The sequence below is a fragment of the Microcaecilia unicolor genome, chromosome 5 (assembly GCF_901765095.1).
Source record: "Microcaecilia unicolor chromosome 5, aMicUni1.1, whole genome shotgun sequence".
NCBI classification, from domain to species: Eukaryota; Metazoa; Chordata; class Amphibia; order Gymnophiona; family Siphonopidae; genus Microcaecilia; species Microcaecilia unicolor.
In genome coordinates this window covers 262024186-262037786 of record NC_044035.1, presented here as the reverse complement: position 1 = coordinate 262037786, position 13601 = coordinate 262024186, and the positions used below count along the sequence as shown (strand labels likewise).

General features: G+C 41.1%; 1 protein-coding gene across 49 annotated transcripts in view; it reads left to right on the top strand.

Annotated features, from left to right (window-relative positions):
* Positions 1 to 13601, top strand: part of ABI3BP (ABI family member 3 binding protein) — a 477114-nt gene that overhangs the window by 284623 nt on the left and 178890 nt on the right. For 43 of the 49 annotated variants that reach the window (XM_030204105.1, XM_030204134.1, XM_030204107.1 and 40 more), the window contains 5 exons: positions 3396 to 3455; positions 4599 to 4673; positions 4908 to 4985; positions 7049 to 7123; positions 10122 to 10196. In XM_030204105.1, coding sequence (XP_030059965.1) covers positions 3396 to 3455; positions 4599 to 4673; positions 4908 to 4985; positions 7049 to 7123; positions 10122 to 10196 — 363 coding nt within the window. The remainder of the gene's footprint in view (positions 1 to 3395; positions 3456 to 4598; positions 4674 to 4907; positions 4986 to 7048; positions 7124 to 10121; positions 10197 to 13601) is intronic. The other 6 variants (XM_030204135.1, XM_030204103.1, XM_030204136.1 and 3 more) reach the window with 4 other exon arrangements.

The window sequence follows — 13601 nt, the reverse complement described above, 5'->3', positions numbered from 1 at the left end:
AGAACCTAGTGAAACATTATGCTACAGCTAACTGTATAAGCTAAAATAGGTGGAAATGGCCCTTCTAAAGTTGTAATGATTTCTCTATCTAGGTCTTGTCTGGGGGTTTGGAGAATTAGAGAAAATGTAGAGGACTGCCAGAGCAGGTTACTAAAAAAATGAAGCACCTTAACCATCACATCTGACAACACATAACTTTTATTTGGATTTTAGATCCAAAACTAGAGTTGTACGAGTGGCAGTGATCCAAAAGCAAACCATTTTTAAAGAAAATATGCAGCCAGATATGCTCATATGATGTCTGCATTTTTCAGTCATGTAATGGAATATAACAGAAGGGCAATTCATCATTAATACTTTAATAATTTAAAAAATATGGCTTTATTTAAATTTGATTTATTGCCAATCCCATAGGCTCAAAGCACTGTGCCGTATCCACTTAAATGGCTTCTGCACAACTTTAAGAAGGGAACTACAGTAATTCCTTCTCCTTTAGCAGACATGGATGTGCCTGTCTGATTGTCACTAATGATTATTTTCCATATGTAAAAGAGACCCAAAGTCAGGGAAAGTTTTATAACCTGCTTATATACTCACTACTTCAGTCACTAGGCCCAAAGTCTGAGGTATTTTTTCGGGGGGGGGGGGGTGGAATTGCATGGGGGGGAGTTTTCAAGATGGTCTACCATTAAGATGTGTTATTTTATTGTTAACCCTAGTTATTAGTAACTGTGTTAGAAATAAAACAATACATCTTAACAGTAGCTCACTTTGATAGCTTCCTTCCTAAAAATCAATTGCTTATTGGAGCTGTTATTCCACAGCACACAGTCTGGCTGATATTCACCCCACAGTGGTCAAAACGCTGACCATCATGGGCGGTATTAGCCCCAGACACCGGGCACTGGCATTGAATGTCTAGAGAGGCCATTCCCAACTCAGTCCTCAAGGCACACCTAGTCCCATCAGGTTTTCAGGATATCCACAATGAATATTCATGAGTTAGATTTGCATGCAGTTGAAGCAGTGCATGCAAATCTATCTGATGCATATTCATTGTGGCTATCCTGAAAACCCAATAAGACTAAGTGTTCCCCAAGGACTGGGATGGGAATGGCTGATCTAAGGCTAATTCAAGATAAGGAAGCACCTGGGGCTTATGTGGGCTATGGCTGAATAATGCCTGGGACCGACATAAGGGATGCAGGTCAGTGCCCTCTGCTCCTCCAAATCCCCCCTCCTTCAACTGTGATCCCGAGCCTCTCTCTCTCTCCCATCTCTGACATGCATAAGGACTCCCCACTACAGAAGCTCCCCCAATCAGCCAATAGCCCCTACCCTCCCATAGCCCTCCCCCCCCCCCCCCCCCCCCCACCCAGGCCTTACTTGAATATCCCATGTGGTCTAGTGGGGTCTAGGCAGGAGTTATCACCAGACAAAATTAACACTAGTGACCCCTAGGGGTAGTCTCATGGTTCCACCACTAAGAGTCAAGCTGCTGCATATTTCAATATATTATCAGAAGTATACATAGGAAAATGTTTTCTAAATTTTGGAGGGTTTGTTTTTATTTTGGGTTTTTTAAATATGTATTTTGTTAGTTTTAATATATCATTTTAGCATGTTCTATTTTTTCAGAGCCTGTCTAACCATTAGGCAAGACTAAGCAATCACCTAGGGCAGCAGCTTCTTTAGGCCAGCTGCAATCTAAGCAAAATAGATCCTAAAGCCACACAAACTCAAACAATCATCAGTTAAGAAAAACAAAAGTGCCTGAAGCCACACAAATTCAAAGAACCATCATTTAAGAAAACAATAGGGCCTGAAGCCACATAAACTCAAAGAACCATCAGTTAAGAAAAACAATAGAGCCTGAAGCAAAACAAACTCAAATAACCATCAGCACATATTTTAACTTGATTTTTATGGTAAGATTTTTCTGTGATAATTGTTAATTTTAATTATCAAATACTTGGGGGGGCTGCAGGTTAATGGCCTGAAAATTAATCAAAGAGGGGGTATAAGTCTGAAGGTTTGCCTGGGGTGCCCACTACAATTGTGCCAGCTCTCTAATTTTTTTTATAGCACCTTATTTTGCAAGTAGTGCACACTAAAACAATATTACAAAAAAAACTTTATTTTGTTGTTTCAGTACAACAGAGAATGTAAAAGGAAGGTTCACTGGTTTTTCCTTGTTTTCAAACAGCAGGACACTGAACTTCACCTACTCCTGATGCAGTTACCACTAGAAAATAACAACCTGATGTAATTACCACTAGACAATAACAACTAATAGAACCTTCTTTCATCAGCTAGTATCGTTTACAAGAATACTTCAAAATCTTGTAAAGAAGATCAATGAACATATATGCAAGAAAGCATTATTTCCATTAAAATACACTAAAAGGGGCTGAATTAGTGTACATTAGAAACTTTTAAGCACTAGCTCCAGTAATCAAGTCTTCAAACCTAGCTGCTTTCATGTCCATTGACGATCTTCTTCAAAAAGATATAAACAGTCAGTCCAGAGGGTGGCTACTAAAATGGTCAGTGGTCTTCATCATAAAACGTATAGGGACAGACTTAAAGATCTTAATATGTATACTTTGGAAGAAAGGTGGCAGAGAAGCAATATGATAGAGACATTTAAATACCTCTGTGGCTGTATTGAATGAAAAATGTTATTTTAATTTGTGTAATATCACTCATAAGTATTATGTTTGGTAAAAAATCTAAAATAAAGATAAAAAAAAAATACCTCTGTGGCATAAGTACAAAGAAGTTGAGTCTCTTTCAGTTGAAAGGAAGCTCTAGAATGAGGGGGCATAGGATAAAAATGGAAGGGGATAGACTCAGAAGTAACCTAAGGAAATGCTTCTTTATTGAAAGGGTGGTGGATATGTGGAACAGCCTCCCAGTGCAGGTGGTGAACTGTATCTGAATTCAGGAAAGCATGAGACTACTAACACATAGGATATCTTAAGAAGAGGAAGGAATAGTGAATGGTGTGGATGAGCATACTGGATAGGCCTTATAATCTTTATCTGCCTTCATTTTCTGTATTTCTTTGTTCCTCTTTGCATTAAAGATAAAGCACCTGTGCGATAGGCCTTATGGTTAGGGATGTGGCCTGATCCACAGGTGAAAAACTCTAGTTATTAGGCAGGGACAGTGATTCCATTCCACTTACTGTCAAGGGCACTGCCAGTCTTACAAAATGAAAGTTACAGAAAAGACATTAGCTTGAATGGGGGGGGGGGAATTGGGAATTTTATCAAAACTGCTGCATCAGCTGCAAGGCTCAATGTACTTCTACTGATTCTGAGACCCTATTGATTGGCAGAAACCTTCCATGTTACTTCTGCCACTGACATTCATGATGTGTTTTTCTACAGCAAAACAAATTGTCTTGGACTCTAAAACATCCAAAGCTGCAGAACCAAGAACAACACTGGGTAATTTCCTCATAAGATGACTTTGTTTTTCTACATTCATATAAGAAAATTCTTCTCATTTATTTTTTTTCTAGCAATGTTACTCAACAACACATTAGATTCTTCAGAGTCCATAGTATTTCATTAAGAGACTTTTCAATGAGCTCAAAATAAAATAACTATAAGCTTAAAAAACAAGATGAAGCTAAGAATTAAGACCACATCAAATGTGGATCTATGGGGCCATTACTGCATAAGTTGCTTTTTATATAACTAAGTTTGAATATCATTGGTAGATGAGATCATGTTACGCTAGCATTTTACTTTCATTCAACTTGCTTTGTCAACTGTCATCTGCTTTTTTGCTCTTATGTAGAATTGAAATACAAGATAGCTTCACTTATCAGCCTTTTAGCTAAGATCAGCTGGATGGAGGACCATTGTTCCAATATCGTCATTACCTTGCACTGTTTTTTTTAGTTTTGTTCATGTTTAGTTCTTTCTCCTTTACTGAATATGCATTCTATCCCTTTTTTTCTTATTTCCATCTGCTTACAATTGCATTCCAATGTAACTTCATCAGTTATCATTCATTATCCATTTTCAGCCCCTCAAACTGCGGGGCCCTTTTCCTAAGTTGCACTAAAAGGGGCCATGCACTATGATTAGCACGTCGGTTTCCCCACATGCTGAGGCCACTTCTAGCGTGGCTGTAAAATGGCCACATTTCCATTTTTCCCATTAATGGCCAGTGATAATTTCCAAATTAGAGCGTGGCCATTAGCATGTGAGCCCTCACCAACACTTAATTAGTAGGCAGAAAGGGTTCACACGCTAACCATATGCTAATCGGTTGGCGTGCAGCAATGTATCTGCACTAACCTATTAGCGCTGGGCATGCCTTCTCTCAGCCCCCCCCCCCAAACACGCCCCTAGCACTAAAAAATACAAAGTGTTTGGAAGTAGATGCCTGAATTACCACAGGGTGCTTGAGCATGCCCTGCGATAGTGCATTTTGGCGCACAGAAAGCACGCAGTAGTGCTTACCTCCGCTTAGTAAAAGGACCCTGCATTTCTTCCTTGCAGGTATTTTGGAAGTCTTGGGAGGGACGTCTTCCTGGGATTTCAATAAAGCTTAAGTATATTCTAAGATTTCTTTTTCAGCTCCTAAAGAAAAAACATACTTTCAGTCTGAACCTGAAATGTCTCCCAAACCAGACATGTCACAGCATGAACCTGGTAAATGCTCATCTGTATCTTTGTGTCTGAATGCACTGAATGTTATCTTTCATCCTTAATAAACCCATAGTTTTGGTTCGGAATTTTTTTTACTTGCAACTACAGGAATATTATATTTTACTGTGCATTTTATTTTGTAAATTTGAGAACATTATTTCTACACTGCTATTCTATCTTACGACAGGTTTTCCTTTCAGTTATGCTGCAGAATTATTCACATATTGTATTTTCTAGTGTCTACCAGCCTGCCCATCACAAAACCAGTCACTGCCAAATCTTCTGATACTGTTAAACAGGAGCAATCAACACAAGGTAATTCTTTCTCCGGTGATCACTGCACCATTGATTTATGCTATCTGAAGCTTTTTGTATACTTCATAATATCATTTCATGCCATCTCAACCTCTCATGGATTCTCACTCTGCTTCTTGATATCTGTTTATCCTTTTAGACCAAAGACCCTCATCCATTCTATTTGCTTCTCTCTACTGGCTAATAGATTGTAGCTCTTTGATACTGTGTTCCATCCATTTCCTCATTCTTACTTTTTTCTGTAGAGAGATCCTAGAGAACTAGGACTTCTCTATACTTGCAAGTCTCCCTAACTCTAATTGTGAGATTTTGACATATGGACTTTCTCTCTGAGTTAACAAATGTTGCACCTAAAGCATTTGGAAACTCTTATCCAAGTTTCTGTTTTGGGGAGCCCAGAGAACCTTGGCTCATACTATCTCAATCTAAAACATTTTCTAGACCCAAAGTGTTGACAACCAATACTGTAACTATACCAGGGTTTTAGTTTCGGTCTAAAGGAACTGGAACTTTGAAGCCAGAGGAGGAGGTGTGCCAGGGGCAAACACAACAGGAGAAGAGGGGCTGGATTAGGGAGCAGATTGGCTGTTGCCTGCCCTGCCCCAGGCTCACATCCTACCTTTCTCTTTCCCTGAGAACTACCGTGTACCCAACACCTCTGCTGCTCTGGTACTGAGGTCTGAAAAGAAGTGGTGGAACCGCATTCCAGGCCATTCCCCCCAAAATTAAGCCCTGAATTGTGCTATCTTCCCAATATTTTTTTTCCAGTGGGCACTTGGTGATATTGAGTACTGGCACATTTTCAATTGCCTGCCAAAATTAACCCAGAGTCCTGTAAGCACTAATGAAAGTATCCAGGCTCTGCACACCCAAAATGCACACACAGAGTGCCCACCCCCTCGAAAGAGCACTGTCTTCAGTCAATCCCTACAGGTCCATGCTAGAATGTGGAGGCACATGCTACAGCCAGCACATAACAGGGTGAATTCTATATATCAGGCCAAGAAATATCTGCTGTGTAAAAAGCGCTATTCTATAAACCCCACTTAAAGTTAGGTGCGGTTTATAGAATAGTGCTTATGCCTGTGAATCATGCCTAACTTTAGGCATGGCCATTTACACCCACTGAAACGTGGTGCAAATCTTGCACCTAGATTAGGCATGTATCTCCATTATTCTATAACTACCCATGTAAATTTTAGGAATGCCCCTGTTCCGCCCATGACTCTACCATTTCCATGCCCCATTTTTGAATATACACGTAAAATATATGTGCAGATACCACACCTAAATTTATAACCATATATTTTAATTAAATCTATTGCCAATAATTGCTAGTTGACAAGCCAATTATTAGCACTAATTAGCTCATTATTTAGTGATTTGAATATGCCACTTTTGGGAATCTAAATATGCAGCATCTCTGATATCTTTGTATTTTGCACAGTAGAGGAGAAAATACATTTCCATTTCTGTGGTGTTATATTGCGAGCAGAGTCCAGCTTCTTGGAGTTTTCAGTTCAGTTTTTGTCCACAAATTTTCAAGTTTTAATTTGTGATCATCTGTTCTATATTTGGTGAGGTTCTGTCCTTGTTATGCATATGTGACCAAGGTGAGATAATTTGCAAGTATGTAGTTTCTGTATTGGACTTGTAGTAGTTCACCTTGTTCTCTTTTCCCAGCAATATGTGTATTCTAAGAACTGGAATAATGATTGCAGTGCTGCCTTTTCACAGCCTCTGTAGATGGTTACAGAGAGTGTGGCTACTTAGGGGTGGACCCTAGGTGGTCACCTCACCCTGTCAAGCACAGTCTTGCATTTGAGTACCAGCACTGTAGACTGAATCATCAAAACCACTACTCCATTATCATTAGCAATCTTTAACTCAAGTATATCTATAAAGTGATGTACTCCATAACATATGGGAACTTCAAGATTGATAAATACTTATAATTTTTCAGAAGTGTCTAATGAACCTGTTTCTCCTCTGTACTAATAGATTCACACTTGGAACTATATTATTAAATATGAATTTTCTAAAACATTGTTTTTTCCTTTCAGCAGCATATCGAAAGATTTTATACCCACTTACAACTAAATCTCCTTTAATCTCAGAACGGCGAAGAACAACAACAGGTAAAGGCATTTTATCAATGAATAGTTTTTCATCAAAGAAACTACTTAATATTTCCTTGAAAATCATTTCAGGAACAGAAAGCTGTCAGCAGGGTCCCATTCATATGTGTTCATGCTTGTCTGGGCCACCAGTTTTCTTCATTCACTTCCTTTAGGGCTGAGAAAATTTAAGTTTGCTGTTGGTGGGTTATCTCAGCCACTTTTGAATGACATAATGATATGCTGTTCTGCCTCTATTAAGACATTTTTTTACAATACTGAAAAATATGCTTTAAGGACTTGATTTTAAAACAGAACAACTTTTGTGAGAAGTCCAAAAAAAATGCTTATGATAAACCTATGTTATAAGGGCTAGATAGGTAGCAATCCTGCTTATTTTCGAAGGACAAGGGCGGCCATCTTCCGACACAAATCAGGAGATGGCCGCCCTTCTCCTAGGTGCGGCCAAATTGGCATAATCGAAAGCCAATTTTGGCCGCCCTCAACCGCAGTCCGTCGCAGGGTCGGCGAACGTTTAAGGGGGCGTGTTGGAGGCGTAGCGAAGGCGGGATAGGGGCGTGGTTAACACTTGCCCGCCCTCAGCTGATAATGTAAAAAAGAAGGGCGGCCCTGACAAGCATTTGGCCAACTTTACTTGGTCCATTTATTTTCAGGACCAAGCTTCAAAAAAGTGTCCAAACTGACCAGATGACCATCAGAGGTAATCGGGGATGACCTCCCCATACTCCCTCAGTGGTCACCAACCCCTTCCCACCTTAAAAAAATAAAATTAAAAACATTTTTTGCCAGCCTCTGTGCCAGCCTGAAATGTCATACCCAGCTCCATGACAGCAGTATGCAGGTCCCTGGAGCAGTTTTAATGGGTGCAGTGCACTTCAGGCAGGCGGACAAAGGTCCACCCCCCCCCCCCCCACCTGTTACACTTGTGGTGGTAAGTGTTGAGCCCTCCAAACCCCCCCCCCAAAACGCACTGTACCCACATGTAGGTGCCCCCTTCACCCATAAGGGCTATGATAGTGGTTTACAATTGTGGGTAGTGGGTTTTGGGGGGGATATGGGGGGGCTCAGCACCCAAGGGAAGGGAGCTATGTACCTGGGAGCAATTAATAAAGTCCAATGCGGTGCCCCCTAGGGTGCCCGGTTGGTGTCCTGGCATGACAGGGGGACCAGTGCACTAGAAATGCTGGCTCCTCCCATGACCAAATACCTTGGATTTCGCCAGTTTTGAGATGGCCGGCCTCAGTTTCCATTATCGGCGAAAACCGAAGCCGCCCATCTCTAAGTCCGGCGATCTCAACATTTAGGTCGACCATCTCTAAGGTTGACCTAAATGTTGAAATGAAAGATGGCCGCCCATCTTGTTCGATAATACGGTTGGCTCCGCCCCTTCCCGGGGCCGGCCCCGGAGATGGCCGCCCTTATAGATGGGCGGCCCCGTTCGATTATGCCCCTCCACGCGCCTTTATAAAATAGATTCCCAGGCTCAACCCCCTAGAGTACCCAAATGCTGACATACAGATTTGCACCTGCTCTGACAACGATGTTGATATGTGTATGTACTCTATGGGAGGAATTCAGTGAATGGTGCTCAAAGTTAGACACTGGGAAGATCCATGATAAACTAGTATTCTTCAAAGGACACTCTGCGCAGACCATCATTTGCATAGCACTAGCACAGATCTCACACCTAACTATGGGCACTAATTTATACCTACCAAAACCTGGTGTAATGCTGGCACCCAGCTTAGGCGTGGAAATGACATTATTCTATTACATTGTACCTAAATTCCGTGAATGCCCCTGACCTGCCTGTGGTCACGCCCCCTTGTGCACCATAATATGTAGACGTGCATGTTATAGAATAAGGCATAGGACAGATCCACATGTAACTGCAAATGAGTGCCAGTTAACACCAATTATTGATTGTTAATGGCTTATGAACTAATTTACCCGCCCCCCCCCCCCCCCCCGTTTACTAAGCCGCGCTAGTGCTGACACAGCCCATTGACTTTGAAAGGGCTGTGTCGGCATTGCCGTGTGGCAGCTGCTAGTGCAGCTTAGTAAAGAGGGAGGTTAGTTTGTGTGCAGATCTGTGCTCCATGCCCAAATTTGGGCGACTTATATAGAATCTGGGGGGTAGGTGTATACATGCGTATATTATATATGTGTCCCTCGCAACTCTGCATCCACTCCGCCCAAGCTCTGCCGCAAAAAGTGCCTATGCACAGATTGTGTAAAAGTAGGTACATTACCTTTTGTGTGCATACATTCTACAGTTGTGCAATTTTATAAAGGCCCTTTTCTGCATGGAAAACAGGTTTTACACATGAAAAAAGTTAGATAAACTTACTTCCTAATGGGGCGATTGTGTAACCTAGGCACTAACATTTACATGTGTGTTATGTGCTTAAATGTTTAGAATACTAGCATATATGCACATATGTGTGCATTAAATCAATTTATATAGTCTGTAACTTTACAGTGGGGGCAATAATTCCACACTCAAATTCAAAAGCCCAACACCAAAAAATTCTTACAAAATATAGCAGGCACAATCCACTTGACCTCAGCAGTGACTCTTTTCACACTGAGACACAACTCAGTGATTCACTGTAATTGTCATCGGTCACCCATATTCTTTAATCTATCAATATTTTAGAAACCTATATGTTTCTAAAAAATATTATAAAAAGTTTCTAAAATACTGAAAGATTAAAGAATATGGGTGACCGATGACAATTACCTATGCTCTGCCCAAATTCCATCCATGTGAATGTACTTACAGAATACCCTTAGGCCGTAAAATGGTTATTTACACATGTATGTGTTCACATATGCATATAAATGACTAGAATACCGGCATTTACCAGTGTTTTTGACACCTAAAATTAGGCAGCTGGTTCTGGAATTACTTCCACCCCCATCTCCCAGTGTCTAAATGTGAAGTTGAAATTTAATTGTGCAAGAAAACATTGACTCTTTTGGGTCTTTCTTTCAGCTCCAAAAACAATCCATCTCGCTCCTTCAAAACCTAAACCCTCCTCCAGACCAGGAGCACCACAGACTAAACCTGGTAAGGTAACTGCATAATTTGCTCTATGAAATGTAACACAGAAATGTATTGATTTTCATTAAAAATGAGAATATTCAGTCTTTGAGTGACAAAGAACCTACACATCAATTTACCATTCAGAAGTCTTGTACTAATTTTGAGACGTATGTCAGTCAGTAGTAGTAGTAAACAGCAAATAAAAAATGAATACAGTGTGCATTACCAAAACATTTCTGAATCAAATACTAGAACTGTATTATTATCTGGTATCTGAAAATATTTATTACCTCTTTTTATTCAGTAGGATTGAATCATCTCACTAAACTCTTAGCAATTAACGTTTGGTCATGATCCAGCCGATATTCAGCTGGCGGTGGTTAGCGTTTTTTTTAAACACTGACCTTTGCCAGCTAAATTAACCCTGGATATTCAGTGCCAGGCCATTTGTGGGCGCCAGCACTGAATATCTGGGGTAATTGCCCAGCTGCTAGCTCTCAGAGCTTATGCAGATCCCAGCTGAATATCAATTAGGATCCACATAACTTTTTTTTTAAGTAAAAGTCTCATGATCTCCTCCCACCCCCCCCCCACCCCCAATGCAGCCCTCCTCCTTCCTTTCCCCTCCCCCCCAGCCCTCAAGAGTCACAGACCTCTCCTCCTGGAACATCCCCCAACCCCCCCCCCCCCCCAGTGCAGATAGCCCCTCCTCTCCAGGCTATCTTCCATTCCTGGTGGTCCACAGGGGGCAATGAGGGCAGGATCAAAGCCCACTCACTCCTGCCCCTTGCAGCTGCCTAAAGAAAATGGCAGCCACAACCTCTCATGGCAGCTCATGGTACTTGTGTAGTACCCTGAGCAAGTAGGCTTTGTTCCCATCCCCATTGCCCCCACTGGACCACCAAGGATGGAAGGTAGGCTGGGGGGATATCTGGACTGGGGGGAGTTCGGGGGCACATTTGTCAGGGCAGTACCCCTAAGCACAAACCCATACAGCCATCTCTAGAGTTCTTTGTATCATTCAAGAGCTCCCGCTGGACTGATCTTCATCTCATCGCACCAGCACAGATGCTATATCCACCTATCACTGCAAACAGAACAAAGCCACACAGCAGTGCAGATCATGATACAGCTGTCCCAGTGACACAGTGCAAGCATCACTGTACAGAGCCGGCACAGATATCACCTTGCTGTCTGATTGTAGCACAGAAACATCTCTTGCAATGATCAACAGGGCAAATTCCACTGATGTCCACTCTAGTCCTTGCTATGGTAGCTGATAGGCCACCTTTTTTGCTGCCTTTACCCAAGCAGTCGCACTCATTCCTAAAGAAAATGTTCAAGTTTATCAAGAGCTGTTGTAAAGATCTGCCATTCATCCTGTGTCAAGAGCCAAGTACCACATATCTCAATCCACAGGCACTACTCCTGTGCAGAGAGATGCTAGTTTATCTCAAGATCCAATAGTATCTTTCTTGTCTACCTCAGCCTTTGAACCAAAAGGGTGGTATTCTCTACTTCTTCTTTCACTACATTCAGAGATCTCGCAAAGTGGCTGAGAGGATTACCCAGATCTCAGTTTCTTTCTACCTGAATCGTCTTTAGAAGAGGAGAATACTCAACTGAGATCTCCTCTAATCCATCTCCTCCTACTGCTTGAAATGAATTGCTTATGAATATATTTTTTACCCAAGATTTCTTCAGTGCATGTCTACAGAGGTTACTTTCCCATTACAACAGGGGCAGAACCATTTTCAGATGTGTTTGATCTCTTGAAGTACTTAGAGACACCAAAAGCTACAGTGGCCATTCCTGTCCATGGCCTCTTAATGGACCAATCATGTGGCTGTAATAATTGAACCTATGTCTAAAATGACTTAAAGTAAAAGTGCACCTGGTTTCGATAAAGTCCAACTTTCTCATTTCTCAGTACTAGTCAAGTCAGTAATGAAGAAGGTGAGAAAATGTATAGAATTCTAATAACACTTCCTGGTAAAGATCACGGGCTTTTAGATCATTTAGGAAAGAAAGTTTTCTATGGCACAATGATATCTACACAGATTACAACTCATCAGTTCTACATGGTTCAGTAAAGACAAAATCACTACCACCAACCCAGCAGGCTACAATTAATCTCCAAAAGTGTTTTTTTCACTCTACTTTAAAACAAAAATTTCTATACAAAAAATATTTATTTAAAGATTCAAGGCTCAAGAAAATCAAAAAACTTATCTTTTAAATACGCTGTTCAATCTGTCCATCGATGTTAATAAATTTCAAAAGGGTCTCTCAAACAGGAAAGGTCCATATAAATGAAAGTTCAAATTATCATCATATTAAAAGAGATGAAGTCTATACAAATGATTTATAATCACCTCCATAAAAGTGTCACTCCGTGTCATCAACAGTAATAGAACATTTAAAATGCGATTCAATAGCTCCACTCCAACTGGTTTCACCCTCCACGGGCTTCTTCAGGGAGCAAATATTCCTAGAGCTTCATAGGTATCTAAAAGCAATCCTGCTCAATCACCTTAATTGAGATCAGTATATACAAACCATCTTCCAAAGAATGCTGCAGTTTTTGTCTGACCTGGCAGCAACCCTAGCTGACACAGATGCATGTGGAGCCCATTTTCTACAGTTTTGATACATTTTACAGAAACTCAGCTTCTGGTATTGCCATTAGATGTCTTGCATAGCTGCATGTTCTTGGTATCCATGAAGACATTCATACATGGTTAACATATGTACTGGAAGCTACCATTATGGTGATAAAGTTAGAGGCCAAAATTGTGAATGTGGAAGGCAGCCCAGCTAAATCCCACGGTCAGCATGTAATTTCCATGTAACTTCATTGAGTGTCCCCTAGGCGCTGATCCACACAAGTCCTCATGAGAAACCCGTTTCTTTTAGATCCTTGGTAAAAGTTAACAAGTTCGAAATAGCGAGCAATACTCAAAGGAAATCTCATGCAGATGAGCTGTTCGCAATTACAGCAAGCAGCTTGGTAGGGAAAGCATCGGCACATGTGTAGAACAGCTACCTGCTAAGCACCACATGCATAGAACAGTCACTCACTAGGTGTCAATGCTATGCACATGCCCAGAACAGCATGTGCTATGGACATACCTCCACAGTGTTCCACTGCTACACATGGCTTTCATACACATATATAAGCAATAAACCACCCGGGTCATGAAAGTTTCTTTTTGTGGGGTTCCACGGCAACTTTCACACCCCAGGAAGTTTATTGTTTATATGTGTGTGTAGGAAAGCCATGTTTAACTTTTTTTCAAAAGTACAGGTGCCATGGGTGTGCCTCCATAACATACGTTGTTGTTCCAAGACAACTTCTTCACAGTGCTGTTACATGTGGGACACATACACATGCAAATACTATTTAAAAATAAAAGGAGACTGCTCTAT